Source organism: Taudactylus pleione, unplaced genomic scaffold (assembly GCF_031769625.1).
Source record: "Taudactylus pleione unplaced genomic scaffold, aTauple2 ptg000041l, whole genome shotgun sequence".
Classification (NCBI taxonomy): Eukaryota; Metazoa; Chordata; class Amphibia; order Anura; family Myobatrachidae; genus Taudactylus; species Taudactylus pleione.
The window spans coordinates 10,926,965-10,952,083 of NW_028284443.1; the positions used below are offsets into that span (position 1 = coordinate 10,926,965).

At 38.1% G+C, this 25,119-nt stretch overlaps 1 protein-coding gene across 1 annotated transcript in view; it reads left to right on the plus strand.

Annotated features, from left to right (window-relative positions):
- Positions 1-25,119, plus strand: part of GRM8 (glutamate metabotropic receptor 8) — a 1,218,298-nt gene that overhangs the window by 916,023 nt on the left and 277,156 nt on the right. The window contains exon 7 of the mRNA XM_088457648.1: positions 19,910-20,110. Within this exon, the coding sequence (XP_088313774.1) occupies positions 19,910-20,110 (201 nt within the window). The remainder of the gene's footprint in view (positions 1-19,909; positions 20,111-25,119) is intronic.

The window sequence follows — 25,119 nt, forward strand, 5'->3', positions numbered from 1 at the left end:
ATGTGCTACATTCTTTTGAATTACCATGTGTTTGTGCTGCTGCTCTGTTTAGCCAGTCAGCTCGCTGCAGCCTTTGTCCAAAATTAGTGAAAACAATATTGTGAGCTTTTGTGGTGGTCAAAATTTACTGGAAAATGACTACAAATTAGTATTATTGATGTTAGTAATACTTTAGGAATAAAAACAGGTCCAAGTTACATGATTTTTATCAATTTTAAAGAAATCCAAGACCAAACCAAAACACTTAAGGGTGATTTTGTCAAACCAAAACATGACAATGATTTAAAACCAAAACATGTTCTGCACACATCTCGTGTTAATGTATTTTAATATAATTGGTCTCTGCTACCCTTTTTTTTAAGCACATGCAATCAACTGGACAGTGAGGGTGCATGGGGGTGACCCTCTCTGCAATGTCCAGCGCTGGGATTAAGTTTTGATCCCAGCACTGGAAGTCCTGCAGTCTGGTGTGATGTATCCCCAGCAGGTGAAATTTGGTGCCAGCTGCAAGCTGGGTGCAGCTTGCGGACCAACGGCCACCTGAAATTGGTGCCGGCTGCAAGCCATTTACTGCTTGCGGAACGGCAGCCAATAGAAATTGGCTGTAGAGAGCCAATCATGGCTCACCGCATCATGGCTGACTCCGCCCATTGCATCTGGTGCCACTGGGCAGAGAAGTCAGTTAAGCGGTGGACAGAGGAGGAAGACATTGCACGAAGAATCCAGAGCTAAAGAAGATGCTGTGCTCAAGGCAGTAGAGCTCCGATGGCAGTGCCTGCTGGCCAGGACGGCCCAGCGGCAGAAGACTATGGCTGAGGACAGGTAGGCTAAAATTCCTGTTAGACTACCAGGTTGTTGTACACTAGGCCCATGTGGTAATTGGGGGGGTGCAATTTATTCCCTTGCCCTGGGCACCAAACCCCCTAGTTATGCCACTGCTACTGGCAACACATTGGAAGCAGCAATACTCTAAAGAAGCTAGGTGAAGTGTCCATGAGCTTCTCCTGGTCTTGCTGTAAGAAACTTGCATTTTGTTAAACATTGTATTTCCAAAAGTGTATTTATAAAAAAAAAATATTTCCAGAATGAGTAGAGTTCATTTAAGAGCTTCCTTTCTATTTCTATTCTTTCCTTCTGTGTCTGTGTCAATCACCAACTTTGGCCAGACAGTGAACATATCTAACAAAGGCCAAATATCAGAGAGACAGCAAGGCTAAATGTACAAAGAGGTATTGTATAAATACAATAAAATCTCAGGTGCAAGATGATTAGTATCACTACTGTATATCTTGTCAGAAGAAGACTGATAAGTTTTCACTATAATAAGAAAGGAGTTTAGGGGTTTCAATCTAAATACAATACTGCAATGGAAAAATGGTCATTGATAAGCTCTGTGTTTCTGTTTTTTAATATGGGCAAGTGAAATATAAAGAACATTGTACAAAGAAAACAGAGAACACAGATTGGGCAGATATCTGACAGATAATTGTATAGTGTATGCCGCACATTACCAATACACATGTATAGTTATAATTAATCTCTCTTAAATGTACCAGAGTGTGCATGCTATTTACTGAATTACATTAAACAATCTTTTATTTAATTTTATTGTTTTACTTTTACACCCCCAAAGCACTTTAATGTATATATTTAACATTTTTATTTTAAGACAAAATAATTCCCACTTATAGTTAACAGCCAAGGTTAATATATATTTAGTATTGTCATTTCTAATTTGTTATTGAGTAGCTTGCTTTTTCCCTTTCTTTTTCTTTTTCTGTATTTTGATATTGGGCACCTGGAGTTTTACAACTCAGCTGCATGCATAATAGTGATTTGTGAGTATTTCTCCTGAATTTACCAGCAAATGTTTTTTATGGTGTCTGTAGTTTATAAAATAATGTTCCATTACTTGTACGTTCCTAAATAAGATTGAGAGAGGAACATTTCACAACTGTAAACTTAACAGGAGATTCCAATCCCTGCATGCTGTTTTATGGCTATATGTAGACGCAATGGAATAGTATTTCATGTAAGGTTTTTGTACTGCCAATATGACTCAAAGACATTGCAGATCATCTCTAGCAAATAAGAACTTTGTTAAGTTTGTTATCAGTCTAACTGCAGTTTTGTGCAACAAGTGTTTATTGGCTTCAGGGGCAGGAACATGTTCAACTCTTTTGGTCTTACTTATTAACTAACAACTATTACATATCTGTATGATATCTACATGAATTCTGGCAGATGGAGCCGAGCAGTGGTGGTGGGATTCAAACAAATCCCTCTCTGCAACCGGGACTAGGGGTGAAGGAACAAATGCCATCGAAGGCATTTGAGGAATTCAGGTATTAGTGAATAAAGACAGTGGGCCATGATATCTCTTGTGTTACCTTTATAATTACTGGCCCTGACACTTAATTTATACAAAAGTATGTATTTATTTTATTTATTGCCAGTTATTTATAAAGCGCACACATATTTCGCAGCACTTTACAGAGAATATTTGACCATTCACATCAGTCCCTGCCCCAGTGGAGCTTACAAACTATGTTCCCGACCACATGTACAGGCACTTACACACTAGGGTTATTTTGTGTTGGGTGTCAATTAAACTACCAGTATATATTTTTTGGAGTGTGGGAGGAAACCGGAGTACCCAGAGGGAACCAACGCAAGCACAGGGAGAATATACAAACTCCACACAGTTAGGACCGTGGTGGGAATTGAACCCACGACCTCAGTGCTGTAAGGCAGTAATGCTAACTATTACACAATCTTTGCTGCCCCTTAGTGGAAAATGTTAACTTTCACCTGCTTTCGTGGAAATTAAGTGATGATGAATAGACCCCCTAATCTTTAAAAAGAGAATATACAGTATTTATATCTTTGTTTATGTTTAATAGCTTCACTTTATATAATTTTAATTGTTTTGTAAAAAATATGTGCACACATTGTTCTGTGCAAAGTAAAATTTAGTGTGTATGTATTTATTAAGCATTATTTTGATTCACCATGGGAAAAGTTGTGTTTTTCCCATATTTCTCCTAAAAAATATTTCAAAATAATTTACACTGTAATAATAGCATAATGTTAGAATAGCATATGGTTATATTTTTCTTTGTTTAAGAAAAATGTTAAATGTAAAACAATTTTCTCATTTATTTAGATTTTTATCTGTAATTCATTCCCAATATGCAATGGTAAAGAGACCAATAAAATAGTAAACACCAAATTGGATACTTAAATGTAAACCATGCAACTTACATTTTATTGACAACTGAAGGATTATGTTGTGATTTGCATGGGTAGGTAAATGAACAAGGGAATGAAGTATAAATAAAAAATTCTGGCAGGCAGGTCTCAATGTTTTGATGTTCTTCCATTAAATTCAACACTTTTCAATGTTTACTACCTTGGAGAGCTTTCAAATTCAGAGCATGCAATAGAAACAGTTTATTTTACACACCTCTTTACAGCTCTGATAACCCTTTTATTAATCAATGTACACTGAATTTAAAATCATTACTGACTATCTTTCAAGCATGTAATGCAATCCTGTAATACAATATTTTTCAAGCATGTAATGCAATCCTGTAATACAATATTTATGTTAATGTAAAAATTCCTAAGAGTCATTGTATACGGAAGTTTTTGAATTATGTTATTTTATCGAAAATAAGCCATGGTCCTTTGGTGGTTATATATTTAAATTACATTCAATGAGGTCCCTCTGTACCCCTGGCACACTTGTGTGCATTAAGAGTGCTTACTCTGTCACAGCATTGCATGCAACCCTTTACAATGACCCTAAAAACAGCAAAGGAGAAGAACTTATAAATTGCAGGTGATACCAACATCTATCAGTGGTGACCAACATGCATTATATTGTATACTGTAATTAAAGTGATCATCTTTATAATCCATTTCTTGAAGCAATACCTTTTTTATTGGACGATAGCCTCAATCATCACCAAACATTGGTAGGTCATTAAGACGTACCACAGTTTTGGTAATGTACAGTAGGTAACTGTCATGGACTAGAACAGAAGCCCACTTGCTACCTTATTAATTATAAAATCAGACTCCACAATGCATTTGATAGAACATGAATTGACTGTAAAGAGCCACATGGTGATTCATAGGTCTATTAGCAACTACAGGATAGTCTACATTAAGCACCACTAGGCTTCTTAGATTTAGAAGAGCACATTCTTCTTTTTGACTTAATGCTTATTTCTCAGGTTGGGTATGGATTGCCGGTGGTCGGGATGCTGCTGGTCAGAATACTGACAGCAGCATCCTGACAGTCAGAATCCTGACAGCAGCATCCTGACAGTCAGAATCCTGACACCCATACTGTAGGTAAGTATGCTCGCACTAATCCTAACCCCTACACTAACCCTAATCCTCCCTCCCTGGTGCCTAAACCTAACCACTCCCAAGTGCCTAAGCCTAACCTCCTCCTCCCTGCACCTAAACCTAATCCTCCCTCACCAGTGCCTAAACCTAAACTTAACCTCCCCCTCCCCTCCCCACACCCTAAGCCTCCCCTAACTGCTGATACTTACCTTCAGGATGCCGGTGGTCAGGATACTGGTCCTGGGAACCCGATGCTGTCGGGATTTCGGTGCCGGTATTTAGACCATCATCATCCCGCATGCCGGGATGACATCTAAATCACTTTTTCTCATGCAATTATTGGAAAATCAGGATTAATTTGGTGTCCATTACTCATTCTTCTACTATGGACTTACTGATGCCTTTTAATGATCCAACCAGAAAAAAGTGACTATCTTGACTCTGGGCCTGATTCAGTGCCGATTGCAAGTACAACTATGGACTCATATTAAGTGATTGTTTGCCAACACACATGCAGATAAGCCGCACTGCAAGTGCGTAACAACCGCACTGTGATTACGGATGCTCATAGGTACTTATCGTAGAGTGAGTGATAGGATGTCATTGTTTGGGGGTGGTGACAGGGGAGTGGTCTGAGAAACGCAGACATATCTGTTTGAACACTGGGCCTGATTCAGAGCCACTCGGAAGCGGCCGCTAGTTCGCTCCGTGCGATGTTCGCACATCTGCGCATGCGTATGGGTCATAATGCGCATGCGCCAACCAGTCAGTGCGGTCAGAAATCATGTGTTCGCAAAATAGCGAGTGCCTGCTAATTTGAGTGACAGGATGAGGCGTTTGTGGGTGGTAACAGGGGAAGGTGCTTGAAAACGGGGAGTGGAGATCCGAACGCAGGCGTGCAAAATGGTCAAAACGGGCGTTTTAAGGGTGTGCATAATTAGCAAAGCAGCGTCATCGTCCACGTCACTTGGTTGTCTTTTAGCCTGAACTGTTCGCAACCACAAGCACTGCGAGCAGTTCAGATGCCTTTCGATGTACTCGATTAATCTAATAAATAGCGGAGATGACGTATGATGCGAACAGCCAGGGGGCGTCTTTACAAAATAGCGAGTGCATGTTTCATTCGCTCGCTCAGACATAGAGGCGTCAACAGACCGCAAAGAGCGAGCACTCAATTTAAATAGCCAGCCCCTTTTTCTGAAGGAGCGAGCGCAAATAGCGTCCGGCTCTGAATCAGGCCCACTGTTTCTTGGGCATGCATAAATTAGTTACTGTGATTGCATACGCAGCTTGAGAGCCCTCTGCATGTGAGGAAATTGCAGTGTCTGCGGCTAGTCAGACCTGCTGTAAAGGCTGTGGGAGTGACCGATGTGCGTTGATGGTACCTATGTTTATGCAGAAGAATGAGAATATAAGAAATATGAGAAGCAGCAATGGGCATCTTTATGCTGGATGAGCTTTGGCTAACATTTGCATATTTTAGCAGCTGCGTTCCATATAGATTCGCAGCTATGTTCACAATTGCAATCCATACTGAATCAGGCCCTCTAGTCAGTACTTTAGTGGTTGCATTTTTAGAGGACAGGATGGACAACATGGCTAAGTCAGTGTACAAGTAGTATATGTTGCACAATTGACAATGATGGAGACAAGCACTGGCAGAGATTGTGTTGGGGGCATTTTCTCTCTACAGCACCATCGTGTGGAAACTATTTATTTTCCAGACATCTGGACTTTATTTTCCAGGCTAAGTAACACATCATAAACTATGGTGTCTTGTATCTTTTTTGCCAATCGTTGCTATGTGTATTTAAATTATTTGTATAGCCATAATCGACTCCACCATGCAATATATTATTGTAAGCAATAAAGCAAGGCCTTTTTACATCTGTCTCACAATACCCAATTGATTCCACCCAGTCTTTTTATTACTATGTTCATTCCAAATTGTAAGGTGCTATGAAGTGTAATTGTGCAATATAAATAATTGTTACTGATTATATGATAGGGATTCCATACAAATTAATAATAATAACTTAGAAAAAATATTTTGGGTAACACTTGGAAAATCTAATAGAAGAAAATAAATGTTCATTATTAGTGAAACTCCATCCAAAATGTTACATTTAGTAAGGAGTTCACATTGTCATGGTTCAATAGTCCATGGTGCTGTGCCTCTGTGTTTCTCTACTGTAAACTCCCCAGTAATTATGCATTTTATAGTTGAGTTCTTGGCGATGTTTGCTGCAGCTGATGGACATCATTTTTAGCTATTTAAGTATTTGCTGTACACTTCAAAGTTTTAATTGCCCTTTAGTATAAATACCTGCAATGTGTACCAGAAAGCATATGTAAAGCTTTATTTTAAACAAACAACATATTAAGAAAAACTTGTCATGTATTTATTGCACAATATTTCCTCATCACATTATGCATTCCAATAAAAGCATGTTTTGCAACCTTATGTAACAAAATTCACTATTAAATTGTCATGTCCATCAACAATTAATATGACCTATAAAATTCACTGCTTCCTGGCGGGATATTCCCTGGCAAATTATCCTCTGCTATTTGTTTTCCAACAGCTTTTCCTAGAATTATATTTTTAGAGGATGCTCATCTTGAGATAAACCCAACATTAATGAGGGACATTTACCATTGGTAAATAAATATTTTCCTTCATTGATGGAAATTATTTTCTGTTTAGGTGAAAACAATTTAGAGGCTTTTTCAGTGTAGGAAAAAAATATTTAACTTATTCTAGAAAAATTAAATTTTATGAATGCACTATCCAATTCATGTTTATTTATTGATAAAGGGCACAGTAGGTTAATCTGGTTTGAATATTTCAGGGCAAATTTGTTTATCTCATATGAAATACAGTAAATACTGTACATAATATATAAATGTATGCAAGACAATGCAACATTATTCTACATCATAAATGATACCAACATAAATTAATGATTAAAATGATAAAAGAACCATTTAAATTCAGAGGCATCACTGGGTCTGGTGACACCTGGTGCACATTCCAACTATCCCTGCACACTGTAAACACAACCCTGTTCAAGAAGGGGGTTTTCCCTAAAATAAAGGGGCGTGGCATCACCTAAGATCCCGATGACTTTACTCCAGAGGCAGCCCAGCATCGCTGGAGATGCTGGGTTGGCCTCGTAGATTGGGCTATCCCCAAAGACTGGACTGCCAGCACTGTCGGCTCCACTTCTATGACAGCACCCGGCTCCTGTCATTGCAGAGGAGCCAGCATTTTTGTGTCAGCCTCTGCAAGGGTGAAACCCGGGTACGACCCTGTCTCCCTCATAACGCCATTGTTTAAATTGAATTTTTGAAGGAAAAAAAAAGACGAATAGAGACAAATACAATTAGCTTAATTTTATATAATCCTCTAAAACTTGCCAGTTGGATTGCAGCAGAATACATGTATCTTCAGAGTATTTAACTACTGAATATAGCACAGCCTGAATTGATGACTGTGAAAAAACTGCAATTATTATTTGTTTTATCACAGTCTTTAGAAAAATAACCATTACTACAATACTATTGTTTTTACCTGCTTGTTTTAATCAAAAATATACTCATTTCAGAGTCATACATAAAGACCAAAGTAAACCTTGTCATTTTGTTGGAAAAATGTGATGTATGATGAGTGATGATTGATAAAACATGAGTGGCAAGAGGTGAGTGATGAGCAATGAATTAAGTGGTGAATGATAAGTCACTGTATAAAGATTCGAATGATGACCAATGAGTCAGGAGTAATAGATGATGAAGATGAATCATGGGTGATATGTTTTGAGTAAATAACAAATGACATTTTATGAGTGAGAAAAAGAAGCGATGTGGAATGCAAGTTTATCTATTATGCTTCATTCATGTGTCCTATTCTGTGCTGATATTCCCACCAGGCAAAATTCATTTCACACAATTTATTATGCTCCACTCAGGACACAAGAAAAGCAGAATCTTCTAACAGGAATAAATTAAAAAAGTTTTGGTACTTATTCACCATGTTCAGAAAACAACTATACAATAAAAAAGATTACCCTTTTATTCCCTTCACCACACCACATGAAAGATGCTAAATCTAGCACAGCAGCATGGTCCTCTACATTCCAACGTGACATCAGCATGTCACGTGACACCTGAAAGTCATGTGACCCACATACAAAAATTAAAAAAAAAGCCAGAGGATGTGGAAAATAATATTAATATAGGCATAGTGGCACTCTACATATCAGTAAAAAAACACATGTTTATATATAAAAATTCTCAATACCATTACTTGAATAGCATAAATAGCACTGCTAAATCTCATTTATATATAAGTAAAGGATTATAAAAAAACACTGTGATCCTATGGACTCGTAAAGTTCCCATGGGGCCAGTGCATCAAGTGTGTGAATCCAGCGAGATTCACAATGCAACAGGAGATTAGATCTGTTGCATCCTAGTAACAATGAGGGGATATGATCATCTATGATATGCTATCTCATAGTGACCAGGCTATGACACACCTGGAATAAATGCCTTGCCACTGTTTGGTCACTAGAACCTAAATCCAGTGAATGGCCAATGGCCAACCGATGGAGGGCTAGCCGCTCCTTGAAGTCACGTGCAGTTTTTCCCACAAAGGCATGAAATCATGTAGAGAAAAAATTCACAATTACCCATGAGAACATGATATACTTTGCCTGAATAGGGATGTCTGTATGTATTACTTGCTAATAAATAAACAGCAGGTACTGTAATTTTTGCACTTGTAACAACAGGTTTATTGACAAAAAAAATATGTTTCTTTATTCTTCGATAAAGTAGATATGTCAGTTTTTACTAAAATATTTTAGATTTTTAGTACAGGAAATGCGTGACATAATACTGGTATAACTCAACAGAGTCAACACCAATCACCATCAGAATTTATGTCCATCAACATTTATGGAGGCATGATTCACAATATTACAATATTGTGTTAACCCATGGGTGTATGGAGTTTTCTCCTGTGTTTTTAACAGATTTTGTTTTAATAAATCCTCTCTTGGTATTCTAATATTTTTGGCTTGTTCAAGAAAAGTTAAATTATAACCCCTTTGGAAGAATTTGTTAAACATAATGTCCGTCTGATGTCTTAGGACCTGATTCAGCATGGATCGCTATTGCAATCACAGCTGTGTTTACGCATGCAGTTCTGCAGTGAAAATATGCTAATGTTTGCACCGGCTCAGCCAGCATAGAGACGCCCACTATCGCACTCTCACATCCGTAAGACCTCGCAGTCTTGTCTGGAATAGACTCTACATTGTGGGCAATGGATTTCAAATGATGGGAAAAACAGCAGCAGCTTTATCCTGTTTAAGAATGGAACTCATGAATGTTCCATTTTTAAACTATTGTGAAATCCAACAAGTTTGCTTCTTAAAATAAACAATAATAAAATGTAAAATAAAGTTGTGACCTTTCATAAAATATATATTTTTTTTCAAATTGATAAATCATAATTACCTATTCCCACTCATTGTTAACAATAATCCCTTATGACTCATTCTTCATCATTTGTCAACCATTGCTCATCACGCAGCCCTCAAACAGTTACTCATTGGTCCTCACTTCTCAAACAGCACTTGTCCCTTTTTACTTGTCTTTCATGATTCTTCACTCTTCGTTCATCACGGTATACTCTCACAATTGCTAATTCTAAGGAATGATGATGTCCTAATATAGACTTTTGACACTGGTGATTTTAGTTAAATAAAGGAAAAAGTGTAAAGCTTTTTTGCATAAAATATCTAATTGTCCATATTTATTGAAAGAGTTCAGAATACTCCTACTGTACTGTAACTTCAAAAAATAGTTTTATTTCCCATGATAACCTGAAACTTTCTGAATATGTACTGATGTACAGTATGTATGTGTGTGTATATATATATATATATATATAATATGGACGACGGGAGCCGCTCGATACACGTGGGGAGGTGACGATGATATAAGTGAGTGTCTGTTTTGAATGCATTTATACCCTGATGATGGAGTTACAAAGTGCTGGGGACTGTTGTTCGATATTACTTGAAGTGCCGCCCCATCAAAGACTGTGCAAAATTAAAAAAAAAGCCTGAGAGGATGTGGAAAATAATATTAATGAGTATAGGCATAGTGGGACTACATATACGTATACAAATACATATTTATAAATGAAAATTCTCAATACAATTACTTGAATAGTATAAATAGCACTGCTAAATCTCATTTATATATAAAGGATCATAAAAAACATTGTAATCCTATGGACTCATTAGGTTCCTGTGGGGCCAGTGTATAAAGTGTCTGAATCCAGCGAGATTCACAATGCAATAAGAGATTTGATCTATTGCGTCCTTGTAACAATGAGGGCAAATGATCATCTATGATATGCTATATGATATATATATATATATGTCTGTCTACATATAGAAATAAGTATGTCTGTGTGTGTATATGTATATATATTTATATATATATATATATATATATATATATATACAATGCAGGTCCTCAAAAAAATTCAAAGTCCACGCACGGAACTACTATAGCAAAAAGTATTTATATCTTGTTGAAATGCAAATTAATACATGTTACAAGTATCCAGCATGTCAGCAACGTTTCAGGATCCCTCCGGACCCCATCCTCAGGCTGCTGTAATGTTCGCAATGCTAAGCATAAAGGTACAGTGAATATGCGAATGTAAAAACCTTCCTACCTTTATCTGTTGTGTCACCTGGTGTATGCTAATCCTGGAGACCGGCCGCGCTCCCCTGTCCATCCGGACGCCCTCCGATGACATCAGCGCTTCTCGTGAGGTTGTTGCTATGCAACCCCGACGCTGCCTCCGTCTCCGGGAAATGGCTGTGTAAAAAAATGGAAAAAACTGAAAAAAAATTAAAAAGCATGACATGGTTTCCCTGCTTCTGGGGTACTTCCCATATAATGTCAGGCCCCTAAATGTGTACATTATCAGTAAGCTACCTAATATGAACACTGTCCAGATGTTAAATAGAAATGTTAGGTAAAATGTCCCTAATAGTTATATATCAATTATGCAACATGGGTAACAATGTGTAAGCTGAAGGACGTAAAAGGCAAATTATACATGTAAAGAAAAACCTATAAGGAAGATAATTGTTGATCAAATAAATTTACATGCATATATATTCAACTTATTGCGCGTCCGCAACTAAATTACTCTAGAACGCATTCCAATCTATCTTCTCATTTAGTCCTGCTGGGTACAATGTGTTCAATCTATGTATCCATCTGAATTCTAATTTCAAAAGAAGCATATTTCTATCTCCTCCCCTTCTGAGTGGGGGAACATGGTCGATCATCTGATATTTCAAAGTTGACAATGGATGATGTTTCTCTTTAAAATGTTTCGCCACTGGTTGGTCCACTTTGCCTCCTGTTATGGCCTTGTTGATAACCAATCTATGGAGGGCCATTCTTTCTCTAACTGTTCGACTTGTCATGCCCACGTAAAATAGGCCACACGGGCAAGTAATGTAATAAATTACATATTTTGATGTACAATTCAACACATGATGAATTTTAATGTTGGCTCCTGTGTGGGGATGCTGAAAAGTTGGATCTGTTATCAGGTAGTTGCACGTGACACATGAGGGACAATGATAACAGCTAGGTTTCTTGGTATGGCCAAACAGAACTGATGGTTGTTTGTACTCCGTAAAGTCTGTTTTAACTAAGTAGTCCTTCAAATTTTTACCTCTTTTATAGCAAGTAATAGGACGTTTAAGTTGTAAGCTTGGCAATGTGGGATCCGTTGTTATGATTGGCCATAGTGCTTTGGTGGCGCGTGGGATGATCGGACTTGCCGTTGAAAAACGTGTCGTCCAAATAAATTTCTCCTGATCTTTATTGGATTTGTTAGTTCTTAAAAGATTATGTCTGTCCATTTGGATAACTTTAGCTTTTGTTTTTCGTAACGCTGATATTCCGTAACCCCTCTGCAAAAATTTGTTTACTACCACCTCCAATGCCTCGGGTAATTGAGATGGATCACTGGTAATACGTGCTACTCTTAACATTTGTGAGTAGGGTAATCATTCTTTAAGTGCTTTAGGATGATGACTACTTGCATCTAAGAGTGAATTTCGGTTAGTGGATTTATAATGCACTGTTGTTGAAAGTCTGCCTTCCTGTAAATGTAGTGAGACATCCAAAAAGACTATGATGGTATTACTGTGTGCATATGTGAATTTTATCGTTGATGGTAATCTGTTTATTTCCTCCATCATTTGTTCAAATAAGACCGGACCCCCTTTCCATAACATGAATAAATCATCTATAAAGCGAGTATACCACAGAATATGTCCTGTAAATTCTGATTCACCAAAAAAGAATTCTTTTTCCAGTTGGAACATAAAAATGTTTGCGTAAGCAGGGGCCACACTGGACCCCATCATGCATCTGGACTTCTGAAGGTAATACTGTCCATTATACAAGAAATAATTCTGTGTCAAAATGAACCATAATAATTGCATGAAGGTATTGTGGTTCAGATCCAGTGGCTCTTCCAAATTGTCAATAAATGTTTTAATTGCTTGAAGACCCTTATTGTGAGGGATAGAGGTATATAATGAAGACACATCCATGGTACACATGGTAATGTCATCTCCCAAATTCATGAAGTCTTCTAATTTAATAAGGAATGTTGTAGTGTACTTCAAGTACGTTTTTTGTTTAATAATATGCGGCTGAAGCAGTGAATCCAGGTATTCCGCTACAGGCTGAAATAATGAACCCCTGGCAGAGATTATAGGTCTGCCAGGTGGATTTATAAGAGTTTTGTGCACTTTAGGCACTGTGTACAAGATTGGAACTATTGGATATTCCGGAAATAATGCACGCTTTAATGTTGTCGTTATGTGATTGTTCGACAAAGCTTCAAAAAGAATATCTTCCAATTCTTTTGCAAATGTTGCCATTGGATCCCTGGCAATCATTCATATATTTCTATTTGTCTCAATTGTCTTTCAATTTCCACTTTATAATCCTTCATGTCCTGTATAACTATACTACCTCCTTTGTCTGCAGGGCGTATTGTAATTGATTTTTCTTTACTCATAGCTGTTAATGCTTCAAACTCTTGTTTACTCATGTTCGGATATATTTTTTTAGGAGTTTTAATATGTTTAGTGACAGAATCATTCAGGAGGCGCATGTATGTCTTGATTGAAGAATTAGTAGTTTGTTGGTCAAATCTAGATTTAGAATACTTTTTGATAACAGTATTAGTTGTTTCCTGTTTGGTCTGTGTATTTTCCTAATGTTGGAAATATTCATGCAATCGGAGTTTGCGCAACATCTGGTGGAGGTCCATTTGCCATTCAAATGGGTCATGCTTGTTGGTGGGTACAAACGATAAGCCTTTATTAAGGACCCTTTCCTCTATTGGTGATAAGGGTCTAGATGACAAATTGAATATTAATGTTTCTTTTTGGGCTTTGGCTTTATGGATCCACTCTGTTTGTCTCCCTCTTCTGGTGGGTTTAAACTCTTCTCTGCTCATGCCCTTGTTCGAGCCCCTAAAGGGGGTCTTTGTGTGATACTGGGCTCATCTGACTCTGCTACCACAAAGTCATTATCACTATTGCTGGTATTTTGCTCCTTATTTTGTTGTTCCCTTCTTTGTCTCCATGAAGGTCTATTAAAGAATCTGCCTGATCTACTTTGTGGTTCTGCACCTGTGATCCACTTGTATACACGATATTCATCATAGTCTGCTTGTACAGTCATCCACTTAGATTTTTTGAATTTCAATAGTTCCTTTTTGTGGTTTTCTATTTGTTGGTTTAATTTTAACCACCATGAGGCATTATTAGGATCCTGTAGTGTAGTTTCATGTTTGACCCTAAAATCCTCCATTTTTGTCCGGAATTAATTTAACTCTTTTCCTGCTTCCTCGATTACGAGGAGCATAAGGTCAAAGCTACATTTATTTAGCACTGAAATCCAACATCTGCAAAACTCCGGATTCATCCTACCTATAGTCGGGATGTTCCTGACTCTAAAACCCCTAGGAATTAACTTTTATCGAAAGTAATCTGAAAATGTTGACCCATGCAATAGATAATCTATTTCTCTTTTGCGCATTTTCAATAAATGATGGTATATGTCCTCCGCCATGTCATCCATTTGTGATGTCATGACATTTTCTGCAAATAAAATACGTTCTGCCTGTGCTTGAGTAAAACTCAAAGTGTCTCCCTGCCGTGACAAAGGGCCAGTCAAATTGATCATTTCTATCGGTAGTGTCTCAGCTTGGTCCATACTGCTTGTATATTCCACTGTTATAGCTGAAAAAATCTTCTGAGATAACCAGATCACTGGTAATTAGTAGAAGAGAATTAATTGCAGTTGGTGCCTTGAAACTTAGAGCTCTAAACGAGCTCCAATGATATAATATATCAATAATCTGGCACTCCTTTGCTATAACTCAACTTTTAGTGTGCCCGTGCTGTAATGTATACAGTGCAGGTCCTCAAAAGAATTCAAAGTCCACGCACGGCACTACTATAGCAAAAAGTATTTATATCTTGTTGAAATGCAAATTAATACATGTTACAAGTATCCAGCATGTAAGCAACGTTTCAGGATCCCTCCGGACCCCGTCCTCAGGCTGCTGTAATGTTCACAATGCTAAGCATAAAGGTACAGTGAATATGTGAATGTAAAAACCTTCCTACCTTTATCTGTTGTGTCACCTCGTGTATGCCAATCCCGGAGACCGGCCGCACTCCGCTGTCCATCTGGACGCCCTCCGATGACATCAGCACTTCTCGTCAGGTCATTGCTATGCAACCCCGATGCTGCCTCCATCTCCGGGAAATGGCTGTGTAAAAAAATGGAAAAAACGGAAAAAAAATTAAAAAGCATTACATGGTTTCCCTGCTTCTGGGGTACTTCCCATATAATGTCAGGCCTCTAAATGTGTACATTACAGCACGGGCACACTAAAAGTTGAATTATAGCAAAGGAGTGCCGAATTATTGATATATTATATCATTGGAGCTCGTTTAGAGCACTAAGTTTCAAGGCACCAACTGCAATTAATTCTCTTCTACTTATTACCAGTGATCTGGTTATCTCGGAAGATTTTTTTCAGCTATAACAGTGGAATATACAAGCAGTATGGACCAAGCTGAGACACTACCAATAGAAATGATCAATTTGACGGGCCCTTTGTCACGGCAGGGAGACACTTTGAGTTTTACTCAAGCACAGGCAATACGTATTTTATTTGCAGAAAATGTCATGACATCACAAACGGATGACATGGCGGAGGACATATACCATCAATTATTAAAAATGCGCAAAAGAGAAATAGATTTTCTATTGCATGGGTCAACATTATCAGATTACTTTCGACAAAAGTTAATTCCTAGGGGTTTTAGAGTCAGGAACATCCCGACTATAGGTAGGATGAATCCGGAGTTTTGCAGATGTTGGATTTCTGTACTAAATAAATGTAGCTTTGACCTTATGCTCCTCGTAATCGAGGAAGCGGGAAAAGAGTTAAATTAATTCCGGACCAAAATGGAAGATTTTAGGGTCAAACATGAAACTACACTACAGGATCCTAATAATGCCTCATGGTGGTTAAAATTAAATCAACAAATAGAAAACCACAAAGAGGAACTACTGAAATTCAAAAAATCTAAGTGGATGACTGTACAAGCAGACTATGATGAATATCGTGTATACAAGTGGATCACAGGTGCAGAACCACAAAGTAGATCAGGTAGACTCTTTAATAGACCTTCATGGAGACAAAGAAGGGAACAACAAAATAAGGAGCAAAATACCAGCAATAGTGATAGTGACTTTGTGGTAGCAGAGTCAGACGAGCCCAGTATCACAAAAAGACCCCCTTTAGGGGCTCGAACAAGGGCAAGAGCAGAGATGAGTTTAAACCCACCAGAAGATTGAGACAAATGGAGCGGATCCAACAAGAAACATTAATATTCAATTTGTCATCTAGACCCTTATCACCAATAGAGGAAAGGGTCCTTAATAAAGGCTTATCATTTGTACCCACCAACAAGCATGACCCATTTGAATGGCAAATGGACCTCCACCAGATGTCGCACAAACTCTGATTACATGAATATTTCCAACATCAGGAAAATACACAGACCAAACAGGAAACGACTAATACTGTTATCAAAAAGTATTCTAAATATAGATTTGACCCGCAAACTAATTCTTCAATCAAGACATACACGTGCCTCCTGAATGATTCTGTCACTAAATATATTAAAACACCTGAAAAAATATATCCGAACTTGAGAAAACAAGAGTTTGAAGCTTTAACAACTTTGAGTAAAGAAAAATCAATTACAATACGCCCTGCAGACAAAGGAGGTAGTATAGTTATACAGGACATGAAGGATTATAAAGTGGAAATTGAAAGACAGTTGAGACAAATAGAAATATATGAATTATTCCCAGGGGATCCAACGGCAACATTTGCAAAAGAATTGGAAGATATTCTTATTGAAGCTTTGTCGAACAATCACAAAACGACAAAATTAAAGCGTGCATTATATCCGGAATATCCAATAGTTCCAATCTTGTACATAGTGTCTAAAGTGCACAAAACTCTTATAAATCCACCTGGCAGACCTATAATCTCTGCCAGGGGTTCATTATTTCAGCCTGTAGTGGAATACCTGGATTCACTGCTTCAGCCGCATATTATTAAACAAAAAACGTACTTGAAGGACACTACAACATTCATTATTAAATTAGAAGACTTTACGAATTTGGGAGATGACATTACCATGTGTACCATGGATGTATCTTCATTATATACCTCTATCCCTCACAATGAGGGTCTTCAAGCAATTAAAACATTTATTGACAATTTGGAAGAGCCACTGGATCTGAACCACAATACCTTCATGCAATTATTACGGTTCATTTTGACACGGAATTATTTCATGTATAATGGACAGTATTACCTTCAGAAGTCCAGATGCGTGATGGGGTCCATTGTGGCCCCTGCTTACGCGAACATTTTTATGTTCCAACAGGAAAAAGAATTCTTTTTTGGTAAATCAGAAATTACAGGACATATTCTGTGGTATACTTGCTTTATAGATGATTTATTCCTGTTATGGAAAGGGGGTCCGGTCTTATTTGAACAAATGATGGAGGAAATAAACAGATTACCATCAACGATAAAATTCACATATGCACACAGTAATACCATCATAGACTTTTTGGATGTCTCACTACATTTACAGGAAGGCAGACTTTCAACAACAGTGCATTATAAATCCACTGACCGAAATTCACTCTTGGATGCAAGTAGTCATCATCCTAAAGCACTTAAAGAATGATTACCCTACTCACAAATGTTAAGAGTAGCACGTATTACCTGTGATCCATCTCAATTACCCGAGGCATTGGAGGTGGTAGTAAACAAATTTTTGCAGAGGGGTTACGGAATATCAGCGTTACGAAAAACAAAAGCTAAAGTTATCCAAATGGACAGACATAATATTTTAAGAACTAACAAATCCAATAAAGATCAGGAGTAATTTATTTGGACGACACGTTTTTCAACGGCAAGTCCGATCATCCCACGCGCCACCAAAGCATTATGGCCAATCATAACAACGGATCCTACATTGCCAAGCTTACAACATAAACGTCCTTTGACTTGCTATAAAAGAGGTAAAAATTTGAAGGACTACTTAGTTAAAACAGACATTACGGAGTACAAACAACCATCAGTTCTGTTTGGCCAAACCAAGAAACCTGGCTGTTATCATTGTCCCTCATGTGTTATTTGCAACTACCTGATAACAGGTCCAACTTTTCAGCATCCCCACACAGGAGCCAACATTAAAATTCATCATGTGTTGAACTGTACATCAAAATATGTAATTTATTACATTACTTGCCCGTGTGGCCTATTTTACGTGGGCATGACAAGTCGGACATTTAGAGAAAGAATGGCCCTCCATAGATCGGTTATCAACAAGGCCATAACAGGAGGCAAAGTGGACCAACCAGTGGCGAAACATTTTAAAGAGAAACATCATCCATTGTCAACTTTGAAATATCAGATGATCGACCAAGTTCCCCCTCTCAGAAGGGGAGGAGATAGAAATATGCTTCTTTTGAAATTAGAATCCAGATGGATACATAGATTGAACACATTGTACCCAGCAGGACTAAATGAGAAGATAGATTGGAATGCGTTCTAGAGTAATTTAGTTGCGGACGCGCAATAAGTTGAATATATATGCATGTAAATTTATTTGATCAACAATTATCTTCCTTATAGGTTTTTCTTTACATGTATAATTTGTCTTTTACTTCCTTCAGCTTACACATTGTTACCCATGTTGCATAATTGATATATAACTATTAGGGACATTTTACCTAACATTTCTATTTAACATCTGGACAGTGTTCATATTAGGTAGCTTACTGATAATGTACACATTTAGAGGCCTGACATTATATGGGAAGTACCCCAGAAGCAGGGAAACCATGTCATGCTTTTTAATTTTTTTTCCGTTTTTTTCCGTTCTTTTACACAGCCATTTCCCGGAGACGGAGGCAGCATCGGGGTTGCATAGCAATGACCTCACCAGAAGCGCTGATGTCATCAGAGGGCATCCAGATGGACAGGGGAGCACGGCCGGTCTCCGGGATTGGCATATACGAGGTGACACAACAGATAAAGGTAGGAAGGCTTTTACATTCACATATTCACTGTACCTTTATGCTTAGCATTGCGAACTTTACAGCAGCCTGAGGACGGGGTCCGGAGGGATCCTGAAACGTTGCTTACATGCTGGATACTTGTAACATGTATTAATTTGCATTTCAACAAGATATAAATACTTTTTACTATAGTAGTTCCGTGCGTGGACTTTGAATTTTTTTGAGGACCTGCATTGTATACATTACAGCACGGGCACACTAAAAGTTGAATTATAGCAAAGGAGTGCCGGATTATTGATATATATATATATATATATATATATATATAATTATATATACACATATGTATATGAATCCAGACAAAATTGAATTCCTAAATTTCCGAACCAGCAAAGAATTTCACAAAATTTACATGATTTAGACTGGATTCAACAAAAAGAAACAAGTCTTTTTTATTACAGTGTTTCGCAGTGCTCCTCACAATGAGCACAGAAAATATGACAATATTACAGAAAAGCCAATATCTTCTGTTTTCTTTCTGATTTGCAGAACTTACTGAACATCTTGGTAACATACCTGTTACCTTTTATTTATATTATGTTTTTGCAATTACAAATCTTGCTCTGATTCAGCAGAGATGCTACACTGCTGCCATTTTGCCTAAAATGAAGTTAGAAATTGCAATTGTCTTTGACATCAAATTTATCTAAAGGGTTAGTTTACAAAATTATGTTGGAATATTTTATTAATTATTTTAATTAACATAATGAATATCACTTTTATTTAATTGCAGGATCAGAACGGATTGGAAGGGATTCGAGTTATGAACAAGAAGGGAAGGTACAGTTTGTGATTGATGCAGTGTATTCGATGGCTCATGCTCTCCATAAAATGCACAAAGATTTCTGCCCCGGTTATATGGGACTTTGCCCGAGAATGAAGCCTGTCGATGGTAAAGATCTTCTCAGTTATATTCGGGCTGTCAATTTTAATGGTAAGTTCATGTAATATTTGAAATGACCATAAGCAATTTCTCTTTAAAAAAAATAAATTATCAACAAAAAATAGACCTATTAAAAATAGTTATATATTTATTTATTGTTACATTGCCCAGTGGGCCAATGGGATAATGAACCTTTAGACGTAGGTTGCTATATATTGCGTGGGCAAGAACACAATGAAACAATATTTAAAGAATTAACTGAATTTCAGAATTATGCCACATGTACATATTTCAGTGCTGTGTAATATATACCCTTATTTATATGACAATGGGTGGTTGGATCCCACTGTAGAATTATAAACTGTAATTTAGAAAACAGTTAAAAAAACAAAGCTCTCAATTTTGTTAAAATGTTGATCAGTTGCTGTATGAAGAATAATTTGGTTGACTACAATTGACTACAGTACAATCAGCAGCTACATAATTCTCTCTTCTACCACCAGCTCTCATGTCTTTTCTCCTCTCATAGTCTCCTCCACCTCTCTGCCCACCTATATCTACCTTTATCCTAGCTAGTACTCTCCATAGCATCTCTCATTAGTCCATTATCAATCACTTCTCTTCCACCATGGTCCTGCTACCCCACCACTAAGTCCTGCACCCTCACTTCTCTCCAATTCACCTATAACTTTCATCCACCCATACCACACTAAACTTTCACCTAACCCACCATCTACAGGCACCCTTCCTCATTCAGAAGCCATCCCATCCCCTCTTTCTACTTTTCCTCCTGTTCTAAATTAATCTCACTGCCATGCTACAGCAACCCTGATAATCTCTTTCTCATCTTTCCTATTAACTCTGTCCCTCTCCCCTGTGCCCTCTGGAATGCCAGATATGTCTGTAATATACTAGTCACCATCCATGATCTCCTCATTTCCTACTCCCTGAATCTCCTAGCCATTACTGAATCCTGGATTTCCCCCTCTGACATCACTTCTCTTACAGTTCTCTCCTTTGGGGGCCTCACATTCTCTCATACCCCCAGGCCTGGGGATCCTTCTATCCTCTGATCATTCCAACCAACTCATACCCTCAGAACCCTCCCTTTCATTCTCTACATTGAAGGACCATGTTATTTGCATCTTCCAGCTTGTTCACCTTGAAGTAGCATAATTTATCATCCCCCTGGTACTAGCTCCAATTTACTTTATAACTTTGCTTCCTGACTCCCCCGCTTCCTTTTTTCAGACATTCCCTCCCTCAACTTAGGTGACTTCAATATCCCTATAGATGTTCCCACAGAATCATCTACCTCCTAACCTCCTTATTCTCACATCATCACTTTATATCCCAATGGACCTCCCCACCCTCCCATGTGAATGGACCTTTGCTCATTCTGGCCTTTACTCACCTTTGCGATTTCTCTGATTTCACCAATTTCCCATTCCACCTCTCTGACCATTAACTTCTCTCTTTTAACCTATTTCACACTCCTTTTCAACCAATGCCTACTAAGGCCACAGTGTGACCTTGAAGCTGATGACACTGTATCCTTATCCTCCTGGCTTGACTCACTTCTCTCCCCAATTGTCTCTCTCTCCTATCCTGATCAAGCTGTTTCTTTATACATTGTCTCCATTACTTCTGCTCTTTACTCTGTCGCTCCAGTGATCTCTATTCCTCAACTTTGGCATTCCAAAAGCACCAGATATCTGCAAAAGTGTTCATGAACTGCTGAGCTACAATGGAAGAAGTTGCACTCCAGTGCAGACTTCCTCCATTTAAAATGTATGTTCTCTACCTACAATGCTGCCCTCTCCCTCTCTAAACAGTCATATATCAAGACTATTATCTCCTCCCAGTCCTCCAACCCATGTTGTCTCTTCACCATTTTCAACTCCCTTCCCTATCCTCCCTTCTTCCCTCCCTTCCCAAATCTCTGCCCTTTACTTTTCCATCTACTTCACATCTAAAATTGACTCCTTGTGTCACACATCACATCCCACCAGATCACCAGCACCTTATCCCTTCCATTTCTAACCTATCTCCTTCCATCCTACCAACTCTGACCTCTCTCCATTTTAGTAATCTAGAGATGAAGTCACTGCCCTCATCCAGTCCTCCCTTCCACCTCCCCAATTGACCACATCCCGTCCCACGTCCTCTGCAACCTCTCTCCTGTAGCCTGTTCCCAATTTCTCTTCAATCTCTCCCTCTCATCAGGCACTATCCCCTCTGCATTCAAGTATGCCCTTATCTCTGCATTCAAAAACACCCTTGATCATAACACCTTCTCCAACTACTGACCCATTTCTCTCCTCCCTTTATCTTCCAAACTCCTTGAACAGATTGTGTACCACCACCTAACTGCCGCCTCCCACTCCTGCTTGACCCATTTTAATCTGGCTGTCGTCCTCTCCAGCTCATCAGCTCTTTTGGACTCCAATATCATCTCTATGCTGATGATACTCAGATCTACCTCTCCTCTCCTGACCTCTCTCCTCACCTGTATCTCCAACTGTCTCTCTGCTATTTCTTCCTGGATGTTCAAGTGCTTTCTTAAATACAACATGTCTAATGGTGCATACACATGGTATGATCTTTATGAGCGTATTGAATGCTATCGTTCATATCGTTAACTTTTTTGCAGTCACCAACCTGACAACGACCAACGATGCACATTCCCACATGAATGATAATGATAATTATGGTCTTTCATGTATGCAGGCCAACTTGGACGATTTTGTAAAGATTTGCCTGTAAAAAGATAGCTTCACTGAAATATCTATCATAGATATCTATCAGTGTGTACAACCAAAATTGTTTGTCCTGCACTACAGAAAGTTGGAGGGAAATCTATCAACGATATCTATGGTTGTTCAAGTTGTTCCGTGTGTATACAGCATAAGACTGAGATGATTATCTTCCCTCCCTCCAACATAACCTGATTTGTCAAAATTACATTATCTATTGACAGCACAACCATATTCTCTAGCCCACAAGTGCAATGTCTTGGAGTTATTAATGACTCCTCCCTCTTCTTCAAACCATACATCCAGTGCCTCTTGCATTCCTGCCATCATCTCCATCTTAGAAATATCTCCAAAAACAGACCCTTTCTCACCCAGTAGGCAACTAAGACCCTCAGTCACTCACTGGTCATCTCGAGATTGGACTACTGTAACCTCCTACTTACTGACCTCCCTGCAGTCCATCTTTCTCCACTCCAATCTTTATTCAATGTTGCAGCTAGACCCCTCTTCCTCTCCAAACATATTACATCTGCATCCCCTCTACTACAAGCCCTACCCTTCAGTACTCAATTCACAATCACTTACAAAGCCCTCACCAATTCATCTTTCATTTACATCTCTAACCTTATCTACCATTCACACTCCTGTCCTCCAACTTTGCTCGACAAGTACATGTCACCTTTCCTGCCAACTTATTACTTCCTTCCACTCCTGTCTCCAAGATTTTTCCCATGCTGCTCCTCATGTTTGGAATACTCTCCTCTCTCTATCAGACTCTACACTTATCTACTAATGTTCAAATGGGCTCTCAAGACCCACTTATTCATCAAAGCTTTCCAGCTCTCATTCTAATCCACTGCTCCATGGTCCTTCCTCATTGTCTCTCCCCTATGTATGTGTCACCAAAATCAGTCTTCCCCTTCCCTTTAGAATGTAAGCTATTACAAGCAGGGCCCTTTTCCCTCATGCACTTCAGCCCTTACTCACACTTTCATCTATTCCTTACTCCCCACCATGGCACCTAATGGTGCATACACACAGTCAGATCTGTCAGATGAACGATGAATGATTTAATGATTGTACCAATGATTTGAATGATTGAACAATTTCATACAGTATTAAAATGAATAAGATCATCAAAATCTGACTGCGAACACAGACGATGTCAGATATTGTTATCTGGCATGCGGGAACACGCATCGTTCATTGTTGCAGGCCAACATGTCAGATTTTATTTCAGATGTGAACGATTTTTAAAATCGTTATCGTTCAGATCTGACACAAAATCTGACTGTGTATGCACCATAACACTTGATTGCTGACATCCTGCTGCTTAAGTGTTATGATTGCTAATGCTACAATATTTATAATCCATGTCCTTGTCCTGCATTGTTTTGTACTGTTAATAACTGTTTTCTTATGTGCTCATTTTTTTATGTACTTTGTAAGGCATTGCGGAACCCTTGTGGTGCCGTATAAATAAAGGTTAATAATAATAGACTGTACTACAGAACATTATTTACTACACTGTGGTGGCTAGTTATAGAGTAAATAAATCTAAATTGGCTTGATCCGCAAATAAGATATTAACATATTATTTGGGTACAAATGACATAACTCTGCTCTGTTTGTACAAACTATGAAATTGTTTTCCAAAAAACAATGTCTAATGGTAGTATTTTTAAAGCACTATTCAGTAATGAGGTATTGAGCATAATTATATAAGTTGGACTTTCAGTTAATTTTTACAGTAAAGTGAAATGTGGATTTATATTATCACAATGCATCTATAAAAAGTATTGTTGAATTTTTTCTATCATAGTCTGTCTAACAATGTTTCTAAACCCAGAAGAAAATCAGCAGCACTGTTTATCACAATACACTTCATTGACCGCAGCTGGCAGCCTTGCTGAAAATGCACAAGGTCATTCTGAATTTAGCTTCCAAGGAGAAACTGATTTTAGCTTCAGGTGAAATTATCAATTGGTTGCTATAGATATACTCCAGGTAGCTTGTCTAGAATTCCAATTATTTAGGTTAGTAATCATATGAAATATCTTATTTGTCAAAACTTAATTTACAGTTTTGTAAAACTGTGTGGTAAATTTGATGTTATGAAAATGTCATTGTGTTCTAATGAGTGAATTTGTCATACCACTGTAGTCCATCCCACTGCCTGGCAATACTTGGTAAGTAGTTAAGTATTACTTTTTTGTAGAAAGCGAGAAACTCCAGATGAGGAGCTCAGAGGAACACTGGACAAAAAAGTCAATGAACTACTGTATATAGGCAATATGACTTTTG